Source organism: Lucilia sericata, unplaced genomic scaffold (assembly GCF_015586225.1).
Source record: "Lucilia sericata isolate MDLA Ls3-8-SP2 unplaced genomic scaffold, ASM1558622v1 Contig001193F_arrow, whole genome shotgun sequence".
NCBI classification, from domain to species: Eukaryota; Metazoa; Arthropoda; class Insecta; order Diptera; family Calliphoridae; genus Lucilia; species Lucilia sericata.
In genome coordinates this window covers 3,529-27,233 of record NW_023995158.1, presented here as the reverse complement: position 1 = coordinate 27,233, position 23,705 = coordinate 3,529, and the positions used below count along the sequence as shown (strand labels likewise).

Here is a 23,705-nt window from a genome sequence, read left to right as displayed (position 1 = left end):
AGACCCTGGGATAATTTCTGAGATTTCCTTTGCCACATGTGGACACAAATCCAAATTGTGTTGAACAAATTGTTAGATTTAAAACACTTTATTTATATTATTTTAATTTTTAAAATTAAAAGCAATAGTCCATTTCTAACGTCTAATGCAAGTTCAGAACTTTTAAAAACTTTCCAACACTTAATTATCGTATATTTTCCTTCACCTTATACGTAAACAAAATAACAATTGCAAAAATAGGCAGCAAATTCTACTACCTTTTGCTCAAATATTACACCTTAATACTACCTCAACAATACAACTCTGACACAATTCAGAAACGTCAACAGTTTTCACCAACACAATTATTATTTTTTTTACAACGCATGAAACAAGAATTTTTACAACGATTTTTCAATAGTAAAATAGTCAAGAAAATTATTAAATTTTGCAGAAAAATACAATTTAAGTGCTAAAGTTTATGGAAAAATAAAGTAACAGAAGAAAATCCAAATATAAATAGCCAAAAAATTGTTTTAAAAAATATAATTGTAAGGTGTTTGTAAGTGAAAAAAAGAGAAGAAAAAAAAAAACGGGCAAAAGAATGCAAAATGAAAAAAAGAAAACCACGAAAGCAAACGCAGAGTAGTGAAAAAAACATTAAATTTTTGCCACTGCCGTCCATACTACAGCCACAACAACTAATACAATAATAACAACAATAAATATTTTTTAATGGAGTCAAAAAGTAGCTGCAGCAGCACAAATACAAAGGGGCTGTAGTGGAGAAAAAGTTAAGAAGGCACCTGTCGCGGGAGTTAGTTATTCGTCATCATCAACAGAGACGTTACAACAATAACATTATTATTATTATTATTATTATTGCTATGATATACAACAGCAATAACGTTAAAAATATGTACAATAGTTACCAACAACAAAAAGAAGTGTGAATATTTGTTATAAAAAAGAAAATCTTATTAATTACTCCAAATACCAATAAAAACGAAAAAGAAAATACAGAAAATGATAAACAAGTTTAAAAATACCTAATAAAAGATATATAACAACATCAAAATACACAATTATCTAAATAAACAAATATAATGTTTACTAAAAAATCTCATGCCGATATTAAAAAATCCACTGCGAAATTGCAGGATTGCAAAAAGGATTCAGCATCACGTTTACGTCATTTACGTACTATTTTAGGTAAATATTAACTTATGTTTATTAATTATTTAAACAATTCAACAAACTTGTTCTCAATTTATGATACAATTTCTGCAATTCAAGTTCATTTCAATTCCGGTGATGAGCGAGTGGGTGTAACCACTACTATGACCATTACCAGCTGCTGTGTGATAGCTATTTATTCATTAATACTTTTTGTTTATTTTCTCAGTTGTATCCAAGAACTTTAGAATGTATATTTAATCAACAATCCCTAAACATTTTGAGTCGATTTAATAGTGATTCTCCGTTTGTCTGTCTATGGTAAACCTGGTAATAAAACTACAGTTTGTAATTTTAGTAATTTACTTTTTTGGTTAGTGAATGAACCCCATTGATTTTGATTTAAATCGATCACAGAACTCCCATAGACATTTTCTCTCAGAATTTATTGAAAACTTTAAATCAAAGTGTATCATATGATTGAGAATGACCGACTATTCTGACTTTATACCCTACACCATTATAGTGGAAGTTGCAGATAGTCCTCCACCCACCTTAAAGTATAACAGTCGACTCAGAATAACTTTCTGAGTCAATTTAACAATGTCTGTCCAACCGTATGTCCCTATCTCCGTGTAAACGTTTTTATCAAACACAGATCTCTATTTTTAATATAATTTAAGGAAATTTGGCACAAAGATTGCTTTTGAGCCAAGTACTAAGTCTATGACTGCTTGAAATCGGTTCGTTATTTTGGACCCTCCAACTTGTGCTTTTTAGATCATAATTCTGATAAATACACAAGTATCTTTGTAAAATATGGCTCAAGTAATTTTTACATAAATCGGAGAACTTCCGGTTTTTGTAATTGACGTAATTAACTTCCATAATTATCATATGAATATTAATATCGTCATGAAATTCGATAGGAATAAGTTTTATAGGAACATAAAACCATCCATCAAGCTTTATGGGGTTCAAAAACAAAAGTAGTTCGTCGCCAAAAATGCGCTAAAAACTACTAGTTTTAAGCTTACTAGAGCACATAATTGACCCAAAGCCCACGTAGAATCCTTCCGAAATCCACTCTAATAGTATAAGGAATCATACATTCGGGCATGTTCGACTATACTTTTTAAAAGAACGCTGGAGAAACTGTTTCCGTAATTGAACAGCTTCTACCAATTGAATTCTAAAATTCTTTGGTTTTTTTTTAGCGTTATATCTCCTTGTGGGTCGTTCTATAAATGGATAACAGGACTTAGGGGTTATTTTGTGAACGCCTTCCGCTAACTTCATTTAATTTCCATATAAATAGTGTTTTTATTTTTAAAAATTTTTATGAAAATACAAAATTTCAACGCATGAAGATTCATTTTACAAAATGAAGTTGTTAGTTTATAATATTGGTCGGATCCCTTTCTCTCTGTTCCAATTCAAACTGTTTATATTTTAATTCGTCAGTAAAAAACACATTTTTTTCGATTAAAACTAGGTTAAGTATTAAAATTCCTAGTAATTTAAATATCTTTTTTTCAGCTTTCCTAATACTCTAATGACATCTATTTAATATCGGATATTTATTTAAAGTTAACCTTGAAATCTCTGGTATTTCCCCAATAAACTATATCACCAACTTTATTTGCGTACTTTAGTTTTACCATGTGGGTTCTATGTACCCATACTCTGTTCATTATTATTTTATATTTATATTTGTTTATTTATTTAGATTCATTAAATAAAAACAAACTCTCTTTGGCAAATCAATGACAACCACTCTAAATCTGCCTACAACAAAAAAAAAAACTTATATCCATATTATATTCCTATAAAATTGTATGTTTAAAAAAGAAATTGAATAAAATTATTTCAATACGATATTTTGCCTCTTTTATAATTTTTTTTTTTTATATTTTGTTAATAATTTCAATTGCTGTGTACTCTTAGTACACATTATTGTAGTTGGTTTTGTTTAAATAATAATACCACCATCATACGTATTCTGATGATGAATTCTATATACAATTGCTTTGTGCTCTTGGCCAAATACGAGTTCTAAGTGTTTGAGTTATAGAGTGAAATATTATAATTTCCACAAGTAAATTGATTTGGGCCAAGCGAAAGTAGTTTTCAAAATTCTTGAAATATTTGTATTTTTTTTTAACTCATTTCTTTAAATAATTTTTTTAATAAAGTATTCTAATTGATATATTTTATATTTTCTTACATTATGTTTCTTCTCTTCTTTGTTACTCTGTTAATTGATTTGAATTTTTTTACTTTTTGGTTTTTTGCATATATGTGCTTTAATTTTGTTTTTGTTTTATTTTCAATATTATTTATATTTGATTTCCCTCCAGTTGATTTTTTTGTTAAATATTTATTTTTTTAAATTTTTATATATTTTTTTGTACTTATTATTGTTTTAACCGCTTTTGTTGTTGTCATTTTTTTGTTTATATACATATTAGCAGCAAACAAATGGTTTTTGTTATTCCAATTCGTAAATTTTAAATAATTTTTCACACCAATTCACATACAAATATATAATTTATGCAAAATATACATAGGTATGTTATGTATTGTATGTACACGATTTTGTTTTGTCTGCAATAACAATAAATATTAGTTACAACTACTACAAATGTAATTTGTTTTATATACATACATATGTATATTAATAAATATGGATGTAGAGTTTGTCTGAGAACAGGAAGTAGTATGTAGATTTAATAGTTTTTATTTTATGTATTAAAGTATCCTTATTTAATAATGATGTCTGCGGAAATGATCTAAGAGTTAAATGTTTAAACTCTATAGGATGTAACTTTTTTACATAATTTAGCAAAAAAAATATTTTTTTGTTATGATTCAAAATTATTTTAAAAATATTTATAACTTTGGTGTTTATGATGAGATGATTTCTTTAAATGTCATTTGTTTTCTAAAAAAAAAGATTTTTTTTTTTAACAAAATTCAAATAACGCACTGATTAAGTTTTAATGGCAAATGGAACACTTGTTCTAGGGGTAATGCGAAAATCGTTGATCTTATACCGCAACCCCTTCATTCCCTTGATTACTGCATCCCGGAACCGAGGATGCAGCAATCAAGGGAACTGCCTCTTCCGAGGCAGTCCTCATATCACATCTCTTCGGAGTCTCCTGCTTCTATCTACAAATTACTTCCGTGTGAAAGGTGTTGGTGGAGGCATCTTTATTGAGAAATTTGGAACTAAAATCTCATTTAGACTAAATGTTGATTATAGTATCCTGAAAGCTGAAATATAAGCGATCCAGAGGGCGTCAAATTGGCTGAGGTACTATCGGATATCCAACAGGGATATCAGAATTTATACTGATTGCCAAACTGCTATTATGTCCCTGATAGTTGTTTTCTCTACATTACCATTTGTTCTCGAAGACTTCTCTGTTGTTCGAGTGAATATACTTACACGATGATGTGGAATGATGTGGTCCAACATGGTCCAACATCGATCCACATAGAACACATCTATCTATCTATCTATCTATCTATCTATCTATCTATCTATCTATCTATCTATCTATCTATCTATCTATCTATCTATCTATCTATCTATCTATCTATCTATCTATCTATCGATCTATCTATCTATCTATCTATCTATCTATCTATCTATCTATCTATCTATCTATCTATCTATCTATCTATCTATCTATCTATCTATCTATCTATCTATCTATCTATCTAGCTATCTATCTATCTATCTATCTATCTATCTATCTATCTATCTATCTATCTATCTATCTATCTATCTATCTATCTATCTATCTATCTATCTATCTATCTATCTATCTATCTATCTATCTATCTATCTACTATCTATCTATCTATCTATCTATCTATCTATCTATCTATCTATCTATCTATCTATCTATCTATCTATCTATCTATCTATCTATCTATCTATCTATCTATCTATCTATCTATCTATCTATCTATCTATCTATCTATCTATCTATCTATCTATCTATCTATCTACTATCTATCTATCTATCTATCTATCTATCTATCTATCTATCTATCTATCTATCTATCTATCTATCTATCTATCTATCTATCTATCTATCTATCTATCTATCTATCTATCTATCTATCTATCTATCTATCTATCTATCTATCTATCTATCTATCTATCTATCTATCTATCTATCTATCTATCTATCTATCTATCTATCTATCTATCTATCTATCTATCTATCTACTGTCTATCGATCTATCTATCTATCTATCTATCTATCTATCTATCTATCTATCTATCTATCTATCTATCTATCTATCTATCTATCTATCTATCTATCTATCTATCTATCTATCTATCTATCTATCTATCTATCTATCTATCTATCTATCTATCTATCTATCTATCCTATCTATCGATCTATCTCTATCTATCTATCTATCTATCTATCTATCTATCTATCTATCTATCTATCTAGCTATCTATCTATCTATCTATCTATCTATCTATCTATCTATCTATCTATCTATCTAATCTATCTCTATCTATCTACTCTATCTATCTATCTATCTATCTATCTATCTACCTGTCTATCGATCTATCTATCTATCTATCTATCTATCTATCTATCTATCTATATATCTATCTATCTATCTATCTATCTATCTATCTATCTATCTATCTATCTATCTATCTATCTATCTATCTATCTATCTATCTATCTATCTATCTATCTATCTATCTATATCTATCTATCCATCTATCTATCTATCTATCTATCTATCTATCTATCTATCTATCTATCTATCTATCTATCTATCTATCTATCTATCTATCTATCTATCTATCTATCTATCTATCTATCTATCTATCTATCTATCTATCTATCTATCTATCTATCTATCTATCTATCTATCTCTATCTATCTATCTATCTATCTATCTATCTATCTATCTATCTATCTATCTATCTATCTATCTATCTATCTATCTATCTATCTATCTATCTATCTATCTATCTATCTATCTATCTATCTATCTATCTATCTATCTATCTTCTTAGTCTTTAAAAGCCTCAATTAGGTAATGTAGTATTGGTCATAAGGATGAAGAGGAGACGGTAGTCTATCTTCCCGGTTATAGTCCAGCTTTGGAAATGGTCCGTTTTTGTTGGGGTCAACTTATATTAATTATATGTCAGATCTGTCAAATGTTTAATTAGAACGACAATCTGCATTTTTGAACCTGTCAAAAGCGGTGTGAAATACGTCTCCATATTTTAGGGCTTTCTTCACAGTTTCTTTTCAAGTATTATATCAATAGAAAACGCAATACCAACTACAATTTTGATCGGTCCATAATTGACCATAATAATTGATCCTTACCTACCTTTTCTTTTTGGTCTTTTCTAATTATAATACTAAATTATTTTGCATCAGATTTGATAGAATGAAATGAATAAACATAGACAATAACACTTTCAAAATCATATACATATTTTGTTAAAGAAATTACCATATGAAAGAGAAATGAATTGAATTTTTGTAAGAATTTAAAATAGAAATCAAAATTTCTAAAGCCTTTTTAAACGGCTGTAAATGATACTTTTTAATTATTATTTATTTGAAAAAGTTAATAATTATAATAAAAGATTTAAAGTTAATTTAAATAAAACGCTAATAATGACTACTGTGTTATAGCAATTTATTTCTATAGAGTTACTTTAAGAAAACCTAAATTCTGTTGGAAACAAAAGATCTCTTAAAACGTTTAAAAAATGTAAACTTTCATAATAATTAACTTAAATTTAAACATAATTAACTTTACTTAAAAGTTTATAAATATTTGTCTTGTATCTTTTAAACCATTTAATTGCCAAATTACCTGACAAATACCTTAAGCAGAGTGCTTTATAATTAAAGACTATTAAGACAGCTCTGTTGAAATATAAAAACAAAAAAATTGTCTAGTAACCCAATTACTTAAAAGAGTTACGAAATTCTATGCCCCATTAAAAATAATTCTAACTTATCATCGAAATTCGACACGATAACAAAATTTATTTTTTAACGTATGTATGTTTGAGCGATAAATAATACATTTCTTGATAATAAATAAATAAATTTATGAAAAAAAAAAAAAATGATCATAATATTTTAAACAAATCTTTACTAATATAATTTTCTACATTATTTATAATGTTTTTTATTTATTAATAAAATAAACTAAAGAGAAAAGTGCGTCAACAGCTGAGAGTTAGCAAACCTCAAATTTGTAACCACTACATGCTAAAATAACACCATTTCATATACTTCAATGATGATTCAGAGTCAAGTTTAAACCGTTTTCATTTTGTTGGTTATTTGAATTTTTTGAAAATAAATTTTTTTTATTATTATATTGGTTAGGGGAATTAGTCTTTTCATTTTAAGTTATAGATCAATCAAAATTTTTATTATTCTTATCAGATTGTACATTAATACATAATTTGTTGTACTGGCATACTTCTTGATATTTAAAAAGTAATTATTCCATACTTTTAGAATTGGATTTTTTGCTGTAGATCTTATAAATAGAATACGTTTTTTACTTAAAATCTGAAATGTAAATCGTTTAGCAGTAAAAAGTTCTATATATTTTATAGTATTTTTCCTATGTACATATATTTATCGTTATACATAATAAGATATTGAATTTCTTATTGTGAATAGGGTTACAATTATTTGCAATTATGTACAAATGATCGTCTATGATCATCAGTCGAATTGCTGATAAGTCATGAAAGACTTGGGTAATCCACGAAACAACTTTTTCGCCCACATAAAAGTTTAAAAATAAACAACCAAAACCACCGGTACCTAATAATAATAATAAAAAAATACTTGTTCATAGAGTGACTGAGTCTGACTGACTAGCTTTCTGGCTGGCTCTCTAACTAACTAACTGACTGACTGACTTACACATGAACATGTTTATTTGCAAATAAATTGTATGAAATTAACAAAACCATGTAACCATAAAAACAAAAATACTCGCATACAACCACGAATACATTTGAAATCCAAAAAGAAAAAATTTAAACTACCAGAATAATGTTGTATTTATTATACCTACATATATAAAAGAAATTAAAGACAAATTGTTGATAAATATGAAATAAATAAATAAAAACAAATCAACAATAATAACACTAAAAAAGTTGTTCAAAAACATTAGTCGGTCATTAACGATCATTTCATATACTACACCGCATTAATGGTTGATTTATTATTAGGGTTTCCCTTGTCCATTAATAATATATAATTCTTTTAGCAAAAAATAAATTGTTCTTTCGAAGAATGTATTTAATGTTTTCTTATGTTGAATATACATATATTTATCATCTTCTAGTTGTTAGCTAGGGAACTTTGGCAAAATCAACTTAGTTTATAATTGATCTCTAGTTTGCTGCTATAAATCTACATATGTCCGTGGACACTCTTCTGACCAAAAAGTAGGCAGAGGTCTTAGTACAAATGCTGTCGACCCATTTAGGGTGTCAACTTACAAATGTTGTCTTGTAACATTGTCAGTAATGCTATTTCTGATAACGTTGCAAAAGAAAAATTTTAAGTTCACACGATTGTTAGACATTTTCTGCACATTTTACTGACAACGTTGCAAGATCTAAAAACCGTGTATTAATGCTTTTATTTATAAACTTTTATCAAAGGTTTATAAATCAATTTTTCATACAAAATTTGTTCTATAAACCTTTGATAAATGGATGAACTTAAAGTATAACTGTCATCAACTTTGATCCGGGTTTGAAACATTTCTATGGTTTACAATATGTTTGTTACAAATAATATTAGATTGATCGGAAAGTTCCGAAGAGCGATCATAGACACCAAGTTTTATTTTCTCAATTAATTCTATAAATGTTAAGGCTGATTTCTACTGTAAAGAGTAGGAAGTGCGGATGTATTTAAAGACAGGGCTGCATATGAGAATTTGTTAACTTCCAAGTTTAAGTTCATTAACTAATCTATTCATATACATATAGATAGATAGATAGATAGATAGATAGATAGATAGATAGATAGATAGATAGATAGATAGATAGATAGGATAGATAGATAGATAGATAGATAGATAGATAGATAGATAGATAGATAGATAGATAGATAGATAGATAGATAGATAGATAGATAGATAGATCGATAGATAGATAGATAGATAGATAGATATATAGATAGATAGATAGATAGATAGATAGATAGATAGATAGATAGATAGATAGATAGATAGATAAATAGATAGATAGATAGATAGATAGATAGATAGATAGATAGATAGATAGATAGATAGATAGATAGATAGATAGATAGATAAGTAGATAGATAGATAGATAGATAGGATAGATACATTGATATTACTTTAAATTACGAATCTAATCTAAAATATCTGCACTTTCTGGTATACAACTTCATCTACATATGATCGACTAATGCATATTTTCTCTATAAGATCCAATTTATTTCGAGTATGCGAAATTTCATACTACTTTTGCATTTCAATTTTGAAGTTTTCATGCGTATTTCCGATTAAAAGTTAAAACTTTTTTAATTTTAATGATTCGAAATTTTATTATTAAAATATTTTATGAAATAAAACATTTCAGCGGATCTCTTATAAAAAACCCCATCACTTGTTATATACAGTAAATACATATGTACATATATTCAAAACTATACTTTAAATTCAATCATTAAACATTGTATTGAAATTTCCCAGAATTTTAATGAATCAGTGTCCTATATTCCTACCAATGTGTGATGATAACTTACTAATCTACCCTAGGGTACTACTATTATCAGTAGTGTAGCTTAATGTTTGCTGTTACTGTTTGTTGCTTTTTGTTAACATTTATATAAACACATTTGTTAGCAGTTCAAAAATTGATAACAACACAACACAAAAAATACAACAAAATCATTAACAATTCTATTTAAACATAAACATGTTAACAACCTAAAAAGCCCGATTCTATGTAGTTCAGATACTGCAGGAAAGAATTCATACATGTGTGGTTGGCTGACTGACTGACTGGCTTGCTACCAAATGATAAATATTTAACAATAACTTACAAATAATACTCATGTGAAATTCAAGTTTATTTTTATGAATGTGAAAATGTATGCGATTCTATAAACGAATTTTTATGTGTGTGTATGTGATTATATTTTGCCCAAGAACCTCCACAGACTTATCATTATTATTCAAACTACTCTTTGGCTTTACATTCGATGTAGTACTCTATACTATAAGACTAAACAATTTTATAATACAAATAAATGCAAAGCATGAAAAAAAAAACGTAGCAAAAATATTATGAATCTTAAAAAAAAAAGAAAGAACATAAACGCAGTTATATGTTACTAATTGTGGTAAGAAGCAAAGGAAATATAAAATTATAAAACTTGTCTACATTTCTCCTATTCGTTCGTTGGCAATCACACTTTTAGTAAAAATATAAATAAAAAATAAACATATTCTTGGTATTCAAAGAAGATGGAAAATGTATAAAGAAATTAATGTGTTTTTATTTTCTTGCAAGGGTTTGCGTTTTGCTAATAAATTATCGGAATAAATCTTTGGACTATGTGAAAAGGGCTTTTCATGTTGATTTAAGTATAAGGATTTTTTGTATGCTATTTATATCCTTACGGAATAGTTGATGGTTAATTAATTTGATAAATTTCTCACAGTATTCTAGGTCAAAATATACTTAACCTACACCAAAAACAAATAATTGGAAATAGTTCAAGTTTGATGATGCCTGGGTTTTCAACCCAAAAGATTTGACGAGTCGATTTTATAAAGAAAGAAATGTGAGAGAATCTGGGTCTCACTATAAAACCAAAATAAAGTCAAAAAAATGACTAATTCCCCTAATAAAAACTAGTAGACTGCGAGGGTTCATTCTTACAATTTCCCTCAGTTCGTCATGAAACCTATTTCTTAGCTATTTCAAACTATGCTTCTGTTTACTAGGACAGTGGAAAATAATACGCTGGGTCGTCTCTAGTTCTTTTGCATCTTTGTATAACCTGTAATAGTCCCACTTACTGATAAAGTCCCTTAATTAAGCAAAGCCTCGTTAGTAACCCTATCAGAATCCACAGACTGCGTCTATTTAGTCATATAAGTATCTTGGTAGCCCTCACATCAATTCTACAATGGTTCATAATGTCACGGATTCTCCCGAATATCAACCTAGAATAGTGACAGTTGAATGGATTCCTAGCCGCCACAGCTGCTACTAAATGTTTTATTGGTGACAAATACAGAATGATGTCCAAGACCGCTTGTGCAGAACTACTAATGGCACCATTAATGCCAAGAGAAACACACTATTGAACCAGTTGTCACATTTAATTCTATCTAAACACTATTATGGCCAATATCAAAAACCCTATTTGTTTTTCTTACTTCATAATATTCATCCATTAACGTTTACGTTATGGCCGTCCGTCTTTGCTTAAAGTAAATTATAGTTTGTAATGTTAATACCTTTACATATACCGTTTGATTAGCCCCAGAGAAGAAGCTAAAAAGTACAAGAATAAGAATATATACTAAATATAATAAACGTACCACTGCTAAACAATTATAAAGTGTTAATTTCATTATAACTATAACTTTGTATACTTGGTAAAAGGGTTCATGGAACCATTGGATGTGGTTTGACTTGATATTGCAAAGTTTTGTTTTTAACTTGAAGAAAAATTTAAAAGCATTTGATATTTGAATACATATTTCGGGAATAATATACTAAGGCATATCCTTTTAACAATCTAAACCTTTTAAAGTTAGAAATAGTTTTGAACTATCTGTCATTTCTTAGTAAATTTTGTTAAATTATCTTTAAGTCTAGAAGTTTTGTATTGGCAAAATATCGCCACATGAAGAAAAACAGGCGAAAACGACTTCGTACACAATACTTGATATTACGGATACAAAAGTTGTATGTCAAAGTAGATGATAGTCCAAAGAAGGATTAAAAGCTCGAATATTAAATTTTTGGAAGAAAAAGTGGTATTAGCAATCAAAAACAAAAATTTATCTTCCAAATATTTTTGTAAGAATTTTTTACTTCTAAATCTATTTGCAATATTTCTACAATTTAAATCTAACAAGTAGGAAAGTATAGTCGGACATGGCCGACTATATGATACCCTACACCATGGGTATATTTTAAAAATTATTTATTTTTCATACAGAAACGTTTATGTTGAATTTTACCTTAATTCCGATATATTTAAGCAATTTATTGATGAAAAACTAAATTTCTAAAAGAGGCTTTATATGGGAGTTAGGGTCAAATATGGGCCGATCCTCAACAAATTGGGAAGACGAATGTAATTTTATATAAAGGTTAGTTGTGCTGAATTTCATCGGGATACTAATGGTTATAAGTAAATTTTTTGACGTTTAAGTTATGTTTTAAAGGGGGCTTTTTATGGGGGCTAGGGCAAACGACGGCCGGTCATTATAAAAATTGACATGGTCATTTATGCCTATATAGAACTTAGTTGTGTCAATTTTTGGTGAGATATATTTGACGTAGTATATTTGATGTAAGTAGTTATGAGTTAAAAACTCTAAATCGGAAGGTAAGGTTGTATGGGGGCTAGGTGAAATAATGGACCGATTTCAACCATTTTCATCGTCCTTTTGTCGAAAACCTCGTATGGTCCAAATTGTATCAAAATCTCTTGAAAATTGTGGTCTGTAGCTTGCGCACAAGGTTTACATGGACAGCCAGCCGGACAGACGGACGGACGGACATGTCAGAAAGTGATTCTGAGATCGGTATACTTTAAGGTATACGACCAATATTTGTATGCGTTACAAACATCAGCACAAACGTATAATACCCTCCTTAACTAAACTATTATATTTATAGTAAATGGGAAACATATTTTCGAAATAAGTGGATTATTTCTTAATTTTCTTATCTAATAACAAAATATTAAATTTAAAAACAATTTAACAGCAAAACAAAAAAAAATATACAAATAACATTTAAACACAAAAAGTGTTATTTTATTTATTAAATACTTTTTTTGTTTTGTCTAACGGCTGCGACATTTCATACATTTTTATTGTTAAGAATAAAAATAAACTTGTCTATATGGTGTAATTGTTATTTTACTTATTTTGTATTTATTTATTCTCTATATAAAGGGGTGATAACAACGCCACAAAAATATATTAACACATTTAATGTCATTGCTATCTTTATTACAAACAATTTATAGAAATGATTCAATCACCGATTAATAATGTAAATAGTTTTTTTTGTTACCACGATTAAGATATTAATAAAATTTTGTAATCTTAACAAATTTGTATTTTCTTACAGATAATGTGGATCATGAAGATGCCAAGTCCCTATTCGAAACAAATTTTAGCCATGTTTATTTTATACTCTATGACACATTCATACAAGCGGAAGCAAATTTAAAACAAAAAGGTAATTAAAGACAAAATGTATAAAAAACTAAATTTATTTTAAATTTAACAGAACTAACACAGAATTCCAGAAATACCAAATTACAACTTTAAAAATTAAAAGTAATTTCATTTTGAAAAGTTGTTGTTACTGAAATAATTCGAATGGAATTCTGTGATAGTTCTGTTAATTTCTTAATTTTTAGAAGATATACATTTTTTATATAAATTTCTTTTAATACGTTTAAAGATTTTTATTAATTGTTAATAAATTATATTATTTTTGTATAATTTCAAACCAACTCCCCAAAAAAAATTATATTTGTTATTATTTGTTGTACTCTTTCTTTATACTTATTTATAAATGTATATGTTGTGTAATTGTTGTAACCTACTACTTCCTATGAAATCCAAAATAAAAAAAAACCTACAACAAACAATAAATTCTTAAAATAAAATCCTAATATTTTTATATGTTTAATTGTTAAATTTCTTTGTGCCAAACCAAAAATCAAAACAATAATGCACTTTTTGCTACCGCTCTGCTCTCTCTTTGTACTACAAACATTTTTTGAAATTATGGCAGAACTTCCGTTTCACATTGGTAAGTTTGACTTAATTATTATATTGTATGGTTGATTATTACCACTATAATAATAACAATAAAAAAAAAACTACGAAAAATATCAACAACAAAAACAAAATTTTAAATTAATGCCATTCACTATGCCATCGTTTATTCGCTTAATTGTTTTGTTTTCATCAAGTCAAAAAGAAAAAGATCATTGTTTTAATGTTTTCATTTTTTTAAATCTTTATCCTGTTATCCTAAAACAAAATTTTGCATGCTTATGTTTTGTTTTCTTTACTGACCCCTAAATTTTAGCAGTGTATTGCATTTTACTATGTTTTTGTTTAGACACATTTCCTTTTCCATCACTTTTCATATCCTTAAAGTTTGTTTTCATATATTTTGTTTTGTTAAATATATTTTATTAAATGTAGTTTTGTATTACGCTTTGTTATGTTTTTATTTATTTATGTTCATCAGTATTTTAGATTACTTGTATTGTATTTTTGTTTGTGTTATAAATTTATCTAATTTTATTATGTTCATACGTTTCCATTTAGTTCACAAAGCCCATCGTGAAGAATTGGACGGTTCACTATGGCTATTGGAGAAAATTCTATGTTTACTGCCAGAGTTGCTGGCTCGACGCTGGCAGTGTCACTCACTCAGTCGTATTATGGGCAAACTCTTACATTTGGGAAATTCGCCAAAATTGAGAAAGGAAGGAGTGCGGTAAGTTGTAATTTAAATCAAAAAGTATTCTAGTTGAAGTCTTAATAGTATACGCACAATTGGGACGAACGTCGAATTTTTCGGAACGAATATTCGTCGTCAGAAATAAAACACACTTGGGTATATGAAAATGTACACAATCAATGCGTATGACGAAATTCGTCGTACGTAACGAACTATGCGATAGGATTATTTCTATTTCTTACGCAGACGAACGACGAAATAATTGGAGAAAATTGTTTTTAAACCAATTCCGGTAGCCCGAATTTGCTGAAATTTGGCTATTGTGAGTACAACTAATGACAATACAATATTATGTTCGAATATTCGAAATTATATTCGAAAATTCGAAGTTATGTTCGAAAACTTTTGTATGCTCTTAAAATAATCTCTGGGTCATAAAAACTAAAAATACAATTTTCGAAAATTCGAACTTAAGTCCGAAAATTTTTTAAAGCCATTAAAACCAGTTCTCGTGGCCCGAATTGTCTGAAGTTTGGCAGTCTGGAGTACACTTGATGACTCTACAATGCTATGTTGGAATATTTAAAATTAAGTTCGAAAATTCGAAGTAATATTCGAAAAAATTTTGGGATATTCACAAAAATATAATTTTAGTTCTTTTCGAGGCCAATTTCTTACATTTTCTAATTTCGAAATAATGTTCGAATAAATTTTAAAGCTGTTAAAATTATCTCAAAATCATGGAGATTCACAAAAATATACTTACTTTTTCCAATTTCGAACAAACAAATTTTGAAACGAATTCGCAGTACGAATAATTTGATTGTGTTCCATTCGACGAATTTACGCAACGAATTTTTGTCGACTAGTTCGTCGTACTATATGAAATTCGTCGTTCGTCCTAATTGTGCGTATACCATAAGGCATTTTTTTGCATTACATTTTTACTGGAAAGACATTTTAAGAAAATACAAATAGATTAATGAAAAGAGCATATTTCTAAAATAGTTTTAAAGACTTTAGGAATATAGATTAATTTAAATTTTATCTAAAAATTTTAATTCGTTTAACATTGATGTAATATTTATGACTTTTGATTTCAAAAGTTCACCCAAATTAATTTCAATTAAGAATTTGCATCTGAAACCTTTTCCTAAGATTTCAGTACCTAGACTAAATAAATAAAATTAAACAATCCGTATCATCCTAAATTACTAATTATCTTTTTTAATCTTACAGTTACTTTCTCCTCTGGTATCAGGCGCTGGGTGAAAATGCTCCCGCCTATGTTCACAACATGTATGCCGATTTAATACCCGGACTTATAGTCCCTCAGAAGGGTATACAAGGTCCAGATGTTGAATTCAATACAGCAGATTTTCTCAATCATCCCAATATGAAAGTGGAAGGCAGTACAACATCAGTATTTCACGATAGCTACTCACATCCCGTACAAAGTTCAGAGTTAATAGCTCTACTGCCACCATCGTCTAGTGAGAAATCATCGCCCCCAGATCCGACCAGTGGTCTAGAGATATTACTCAATAGTATGGTACAAACGGCAGCCTGCTTAAAGTGGCGCGATAATCATGCACAAAAAGATCACAAGGCTTTTGCATTTTTGCTGCAACGTTTCAAAGAAGTTTTTCTACCAGTATTTTGTCCCAATTTTGATTTTAATATGTCGGTCTATGAACCGCGTTTAGATTTGCCCACAATGAGATCGATTAATAAAAAGGATGAGGTAATGGCACCTTGTGTGGTGGTCTTAATAAATTGGTTGTCACGTTTTACTCACGAGCGTTTGCTGCAACATCGTTTGGATAATGTTCATATAGCTGAGGCAGCAGATCATGTGCGTTTGCATGCTTATCAACAGGCTCTAATTGTAAGAGATGTCCTGTATGCCACCAGAGAGAATGTTAATTTCATACATGAAGTTTATCGCCAGGCATTTTTATTAAATTTTACTTCGAAAGCTCAAATTGATGCTATACGTTGTTCTATAGCTGTCTATCGCGACTGGATGACGGGAAATACTCCACCACCCTTTCTCTTGGAACCAGAAGAAAGTGGAGGTACAGCTTTGCAGCAGCAACAACAGCAAAATAATGCCAATGCCGGTGGCACACCAAAATCAAATTTGCGTTTAAGAAATCCCTCTTATGTGGGAGCCATGTCTAAGGAAAACATCGGGGTAAGAGCAGGTCTTCAGAATATTTTACAAATATTTGTTACCAATGCAGCCAATGTATTTTTGGTCAACACTAGTAACCTAAACATATATTTTCCCACAAAATCACGAGAATACCGTTCAACGCCTTTGCATGAACAAACCGAGATCTGTAAGAAAGTATTGAATGTTTATCGTACTATGGTTATGAATACCCCTATGGATCCCAGAACTTGGGAGCAATTATTATTAGTTTTGCTGCAAGTCACATCGGTGGTTTTGCATCAGCATCCACCACAAGCTTCGAAAAGTTCCAGTTTAGGCGGCATTTTGGGTCAAGCCATATTCCAAACACTCATAGTCACTTGGATAAGGGCTCACACTAATGTGCCAGTTAATGTGCAATTATGGGAAAAGTTTTTAACTGTCTTGACCTCCTTAACGCATCGTGATGAACTGATTATAGAATGGGACAAGACCATACAAACTTTAACACGTGTCTTTTCGCGTTATGTCTACTCATTAAACTTACAAGATTTGCCTTTAGATCGTTTGGCCGAATCGAAGGGTAAACGGCGTAGACCTGGTGTATGGCAACAAACATCATCGGTTTCTAATGGTTCGGTAACAAAAGATAGAGAGCACAAAGAACAAAATCAGCAGGAGAGAGCTTCTACCAACAGTCGTTCAGAGGAAAATTCTCAATCCACAATTGGCAGACATGGTGGTTCGGTGGGTCAAGGTCAAAAGCTGTCAGTTGGCCAACGCTATCCGGTTACACCAATAATGAGCCGTAGCTATAGTGAGGGTAGTTTACCTTCTATGCCACGCACACCCAGATTTCGAACAAAACATCGACATCTAAAGCCTCCCACGAATTTACCTTCTAGTGTGGAAAATTCTCTTAATACCATGATACATCAGAGTTCCAATTCTCCGGAGTTGTTGGAAAATGTTCAATTAAATTGCAATGTCTCACAAAATAATGATATGCGTCGGGCTATGTCTTTAGACTCGTTGGCCACTTTAAAACGTTCGAGAAAATCGAGAAGGTTTCGAAGAAATACCCACAATCAGGATGATATTGATGACATAGACGGCGCTGATGATGATAGTGACGATTCACGCTCTCCTTCGCCTACCGCTAGCAGTGGCATAGAGGGAGGTTCCATTAAAGATGCTCAAATTCAAATAGATGTTCTAGCGGTTGATAGTGGCGGAAGTCTGGGAGAAAGTGAGGGTAATTCGGGAAATTACCAAACAGAGCGAAGATCTATTATACTAGGTGGCACAGCTACTGGTTGGTTGCCCGATTCAACAGCAATTATGTGGAAACGTATGTTGGGTGCATTAGGCGATGTAAATCGCATACCCAAAACTGATTTGCATGCTCAAGTTTTCAAGCATTTACTGGACATGACACTGAATTTGATAAAAATCAAACAAAATCAAGGCATTTCAACAGACAATCAACAAACACCGCCACCACCAGCATTGGTGCCACCCATTGGTATTGTAGCTCCTTGGTGTTATGGTGCATTACAACTAGACAAGTCTTTCAAAAGAGGCAAACTATGGGCTGTACAATTGTTGTGTACTTTAACTGTCAATGGAGCTGTAACTGGCATGCAACATCTGCCCTTATTCTACTGTGCTCTACATCGTTTATTGACGGGAGAAGATCGCGAATTAATATATGCTGCTTTGAAATATCTAGAAGGCCCCAGATTTCTAAGTTTACTACTGCCGGGACACACTCTGCTGCTATTGGATATTGTGCATGCTTCAGCTATTTTGTTGACTTCTTTGGAAGCTAGCCGTTTGACACCCCGGGCTGAAGTAGCTGCCTTATTGGGTACGCTGTTATGTTATCCTTCTACTTTGTTGCCACGTCCATTGCTACAACCCACCCCCCAGCAATTTGAGCTAATGGAATGCGCAGACTTACAAGATCATATTTTAAACATAGTGTTGCGCTGCGCACGTCGAGAGCCTTCTGCAAAGGCAAGATGCATTGCTTTGTCACAGTTGGGTCAATGGATTCTTATGAAATTGTCACATCCACTAGCGGCCAGAGGTAGCAGTGCTAATTCAAAATTCCAACAGGCTATACCTCATTCTAAAGGCCAACAATTAAAGGATGATCACCGACAATATTACAATCCTCGTATCAAAGAGGGTTTACAAGTCTTGCTGCAAGCATTACAATTTAAACATCGCACCATTGCTATGGTAGCTGTGGATTCTTTAAAGCTGTGCATGGAAAGGGGAAGAGAATTGGCCTCAATTGAGCGAATGCCACAATTAATAATCACAGCTATTTGTAAAGCCTTGGAAATACAAAATGTAACAAATCCCAAAGATTCAGATAAGGTGGTTTTAACTTCCTTAATGTTATGTTTAGGAGAATATTGTTTGGCTTTCCCCTCAGCCATTATGCTGGAGCCGATTAATGATAGGGGAGATACTTTGGTCCTTATGGTACTAAGAGTACTCTTACAAATCGCCTCCGGGGCACCCAAACATGAAAGGGTAAAATTAACAGCTGACGATGACTTTGATATGCATATAGCCAGCGATGATCTACACGATGATGGTAAATTGCCCGAAGATAATTACCAGACTTCAGAAACTATACAAGCCTGCATAACTGCAATAAGACTGTGTGCTAAGGCTGTGGCTATGCACTTGGTAACTAATTTGGGTCATTTTCCCATGGGTATTGGAGCGGCACGCTTAAGTTCTATGGTCGAGGAACAAGATGATGTGAATGGTTATAATGGTTGCGTTACGACCGCAGGAAATCAACAAAATTCCGTAAATAGTGCTGATCTAAGACGGGATTCCGTGGAATTGCCCTCAATTTTACATGCTCAAAATATGCAATTGTTTATGCTGAATCCTGGTCTAGTGGCCAGTTTTATCGAATTGCCTACGCTTAAATTGCCGGGTGGTGGTGTTACTGCTGGTTTGGTGACAGCCGAAAAACAAGTTCGAGTTCTGCTGCGCGATTTGAATGGCAAGGCCTGTTGGGATGCTTCTATATTGTACAGTGAGCCGAAACGTGAATGCCCGAAGATGGATGGCTATGGACCTTCCTCGATCGATTGTAGAGGTTATAGTCCGGCACACTCTCATCGCTACAATCAGGTTCAACCGATGGATTCCTTAATGCATTCAATGCAGGGTATGGATATATCACCACCACGTCATACTTTGAGACATAGACCTTTGGGCGAGTTACCATTAGCTAAGGATTTAGCACCGGATCTAGATCAATTGGACGATCTATTGGGTTATATAGGACATACCAGCCCCGAGTGTTTACCTTACCCGGTGGCTCAGTTAAATGCACCTGCACCTTCTCCTCTGGGAAGTAATGCTGAGGCCCAAGCTATATCAGTGATATTGAATCAACGAGCCTTGGAACAGGAATTCGTAGCTAATATCAATCAACAAGCCTTACAACAGCCATTGCCTGGCAGTTCAACTCCCTCAATTGTGGCTGGCCACGACACGCGTTCACTGCATTCAATGCACGAGCCAATTTCACACAATTCCTTTGAGTCCTACCACTCAACGAGTTTGAATGGTCGCAATGAAATACCATTCCAATATTGTCGCTTGCTCTTCTCTCATCTGGGCTTAGCAGGTTGGGAGCGACGTTCCCGAACTCATTTGCTGCAACGTACCGAGAAGCTATTGCGTGAATTGCGCAATGTAGACTTGCAAAAATGCCGTGAAACTCATAAGATGGCGGTTATTTATGTAGCCTCTGGTCAGGAGGATAAGAACAGTATTTTACGAAATGCCAGTGGCAGCACAATGTATGAAATGTTTGTTTCCGCCTTGGGTTGGGAAATAGATTTGGAGACTCATAACGGTTTTTTGGGTGGTCTGCCAAGACAAGGCTGCGGTGCTACGGCACCCTATTATGCTACACCATTTTTAGAGGTTATCTATCATGTGGCCACACGCATGCCTTCAGATTCACCTGAAGCAATTCTACTTAAAACCAGACATTTGGGAAATGATGAAGTGCACATTGTATGGAGCGAACATTCGCGCGATTATCGTCGTGATATTTTGCCAACAGAATTTTGTGATGTTCTTATTGTGGTGTATCCCTTGAAGAATGGTTTATTCCGTGTAACGGTCAATCGTAAACCGGAAGTACCATGGTTTGGTCCCTTGGCCAATGAGAGTGTGGTTAGTGGTGCTTGTCTGGCAACATTGATACGAGCAACCGCTATTAATGCTAGTCGCACTAAAAGAGCTGCTCTACCTTTATATCAGCAATAGTAAGTTTTTGGGTTATTTTTAAATGGAATAGTTTTTCATTAAATTGTTTTGTTTTCTCTTTATTCCTCAGTTATGAAGAACGAAATCGTTCTTTAGATAGTGTTTCTTCTAGATATAAAGAGAGCACTACATTTGAGGACTTTGCTAATCGTATTTACAATCCAATGCCCATGTCTGCATATGCTACTCTCAGAGATACTACCAACAATTCAGCTCCATTGGCTGCAGCTTTAATTGATCATCAGCGATCTTCGGTGAAGGGTAAGTAAACAATTTGATCTGTTACACTGTTAAATTTAGTTTTAAATTAAATTTATCTTATAGGTTGGGTACAGGCTTCAATTGATGCAAATATGAAAGAAATTCCCTTGGGTATAATGCCTTCTGTTTCCGCCTCCTCGACAGCAGCTATGGAAGCCATGAATTCTTCAAATTCACCTAGAGGTGCTCGAAAACTAGGCTCCACCTTTAAGGGTGGACCGAAACGTCTGCATACGGGAAATCATACCACACCACCAGAGAGTCCCACTTTACCATTGCGCAAATTTAAATAATACATAGTATTTTATAGCTAGGAACGACCCCAATACTAATAATTATTAACATTAACATTAAGAAAAAACATAAATACAATAACACTCATATTAAATGTAGTGTTTCCAAAACAATGTTACAACAAACCAACAACAAATAATTCTACTTAAAACAGCGAAAAGTAAACAAAAAGTTAATTGCTATTAAAAGTTAAGAAATATTTAAACAGACATACACAATATTGCAAACAATCAATAACGAATCAAATTCATTCCTTTTTTTTAAATAACACGAGTGAGCAAAATAATATATAAAAATGCGCATTTGAATAATTAAAAAAAAAAAAAATAATAATAATTATGTCTGCAAAGTCAACGAAGCGCATTTCTTTTATAGGCATTTTATGATTATTTATTCGTTTTTTATTTAACTTTTGTTTGTTTTTAATTTAACACAAAACACATTATAAAAAATATTATAAATTTATATTTAAATTATTTACATCATATAAAGTATTTATTTATCTCTAGTTATTTACTACATTTGTTTTAATGTTATAATATTTCTCTCTTATTTTTGTTTATTTAAATCTCCTACTATTACTATTTTCTTGCATAAGTTTAATTTATTAATATTTCTTTTAACTCTCTTCATTTTTTTTAATGTCTTGTAACAATATTTGTTTTTAATTAATTACAAAATGATATTTTTTTTTATAGAATTCAACTTTTAAATATGAATTTTTTTCTCATTCTTAGAAAAGATTTAAGTGGTTGTCATATGAATGTATATGGAATAATAGATTTTAATGAGAAAACTATGGATTAGATGAGTGAAACTGGAGTAATGTTTCAAAAGCATTTTAGATTTAAAATTCTATATTTCGAAATGACTCTTTGTTATTAAAGAAATTCAAATTTAAATATTTTATTTTCAGAGGATTAATTTTTTTTTTTGCAAATCTTGTGTGAATTAAAATTTTTTGTTTCGTATTTTCGTTAAATTTCGTTTTTTTTTTGTGTTTTTATACAATTTCCTTATTGTTTCTTAAAAATAAATATTTTTTTGATATTTTCGAATTTTTTCGAACATTACAAAATTCCTTATATAAAGCCTATAAAACGTTTAAAATACATAAGAATATTAAAATATATAAATAGAAATATTTTTGCTTTTTCGAAATTAATTTCGAATTTTTTCGAACATAAAAATTTTTATAAAAAAAACTACAAAATGTTTAAAACTTATTCAGTGTTTTAAAAAAATTGTATTTTTTTAATATTCGAATGTTTAAAATAAGTTTAAAATAAATATTCGAAAAGAATTGAATATCTCGAGTTTGTTTAAAACAATTTTAACAATTTTGTTATTCACTGAATATTTTCAATCAAAATAAAAACTTAGTTTCAATCTGCAAATTTCCATAGTTTTCTTTATCTAAATCTATGTTCTATAACACATTTTATAAACAGTTTTTTGAAATTGTTGTTTTTATTAATGAAATTTTTTACGCAATTGATTTACGTCCATTTGAAAATGTCATTGAGTTCTATTATTTATTTTATTTTTTCATATTATTTATTTTATTTATTAATAACATATTTTAGTATTTAACTTCTCAAGTACTCGATGTTAAAGAAAAACATATATATTTTTGTTTTTTTTTTATGTAAAAACTATGAACAAAAAAGTTTTTTTTTTTATGTTTTCACAATCTTTAAAAATACACAATTTTGAAACTTAGTGGTAAACAAAATTCTTCAAAATTTCAAT

The 23,705-nt window shown here is 30.6% G+C and overlaps 1 protein-coding gene across 2 annotated transcripts; it reads left to right on the top strand.

Annotated features, from left to right (window-relative positions):
- Positions 1-322: 322 nt before the first annotated feature.
- Positions 323-23,086, top strand: LOC119610433 (probable Rho GTPase-activating protein CG5521). 2 transcript variants are annotated; one of them, XM_037965640.1, is made up of 7 exons: positions 323-1,191; positions 13,568-13,678; positions 14,243-14,260; positions 14,788-14,959; positions 16,163-21,397; positions 21,469-21,659; positions 21,723-23,086. In XM_037965640.1, the coding sequence occupies exons 1-7, from the start codon at positions 1,086-1,088 to the stop codon at positions 21,950-21,952; spliced, it is 6,063 nt and encodes a 2,020-aa protein (XP_037821568.1). In that variant the 5' UTR covers positions 323-1,085; the 3' UTR covers positions 21,953-23,086. The 2 variants fall into 2 exon arrangements, with proteins under 2 accessions (XP_037821568.1, XP_037821569.1); XM_037965641.1 differs by lacking the exon at positions 14,243-14,260 and having other exon boundaries at positions 21,723-23,085.
- Positions 23,087-23,705: the final 619 nt, after the last annotated feature.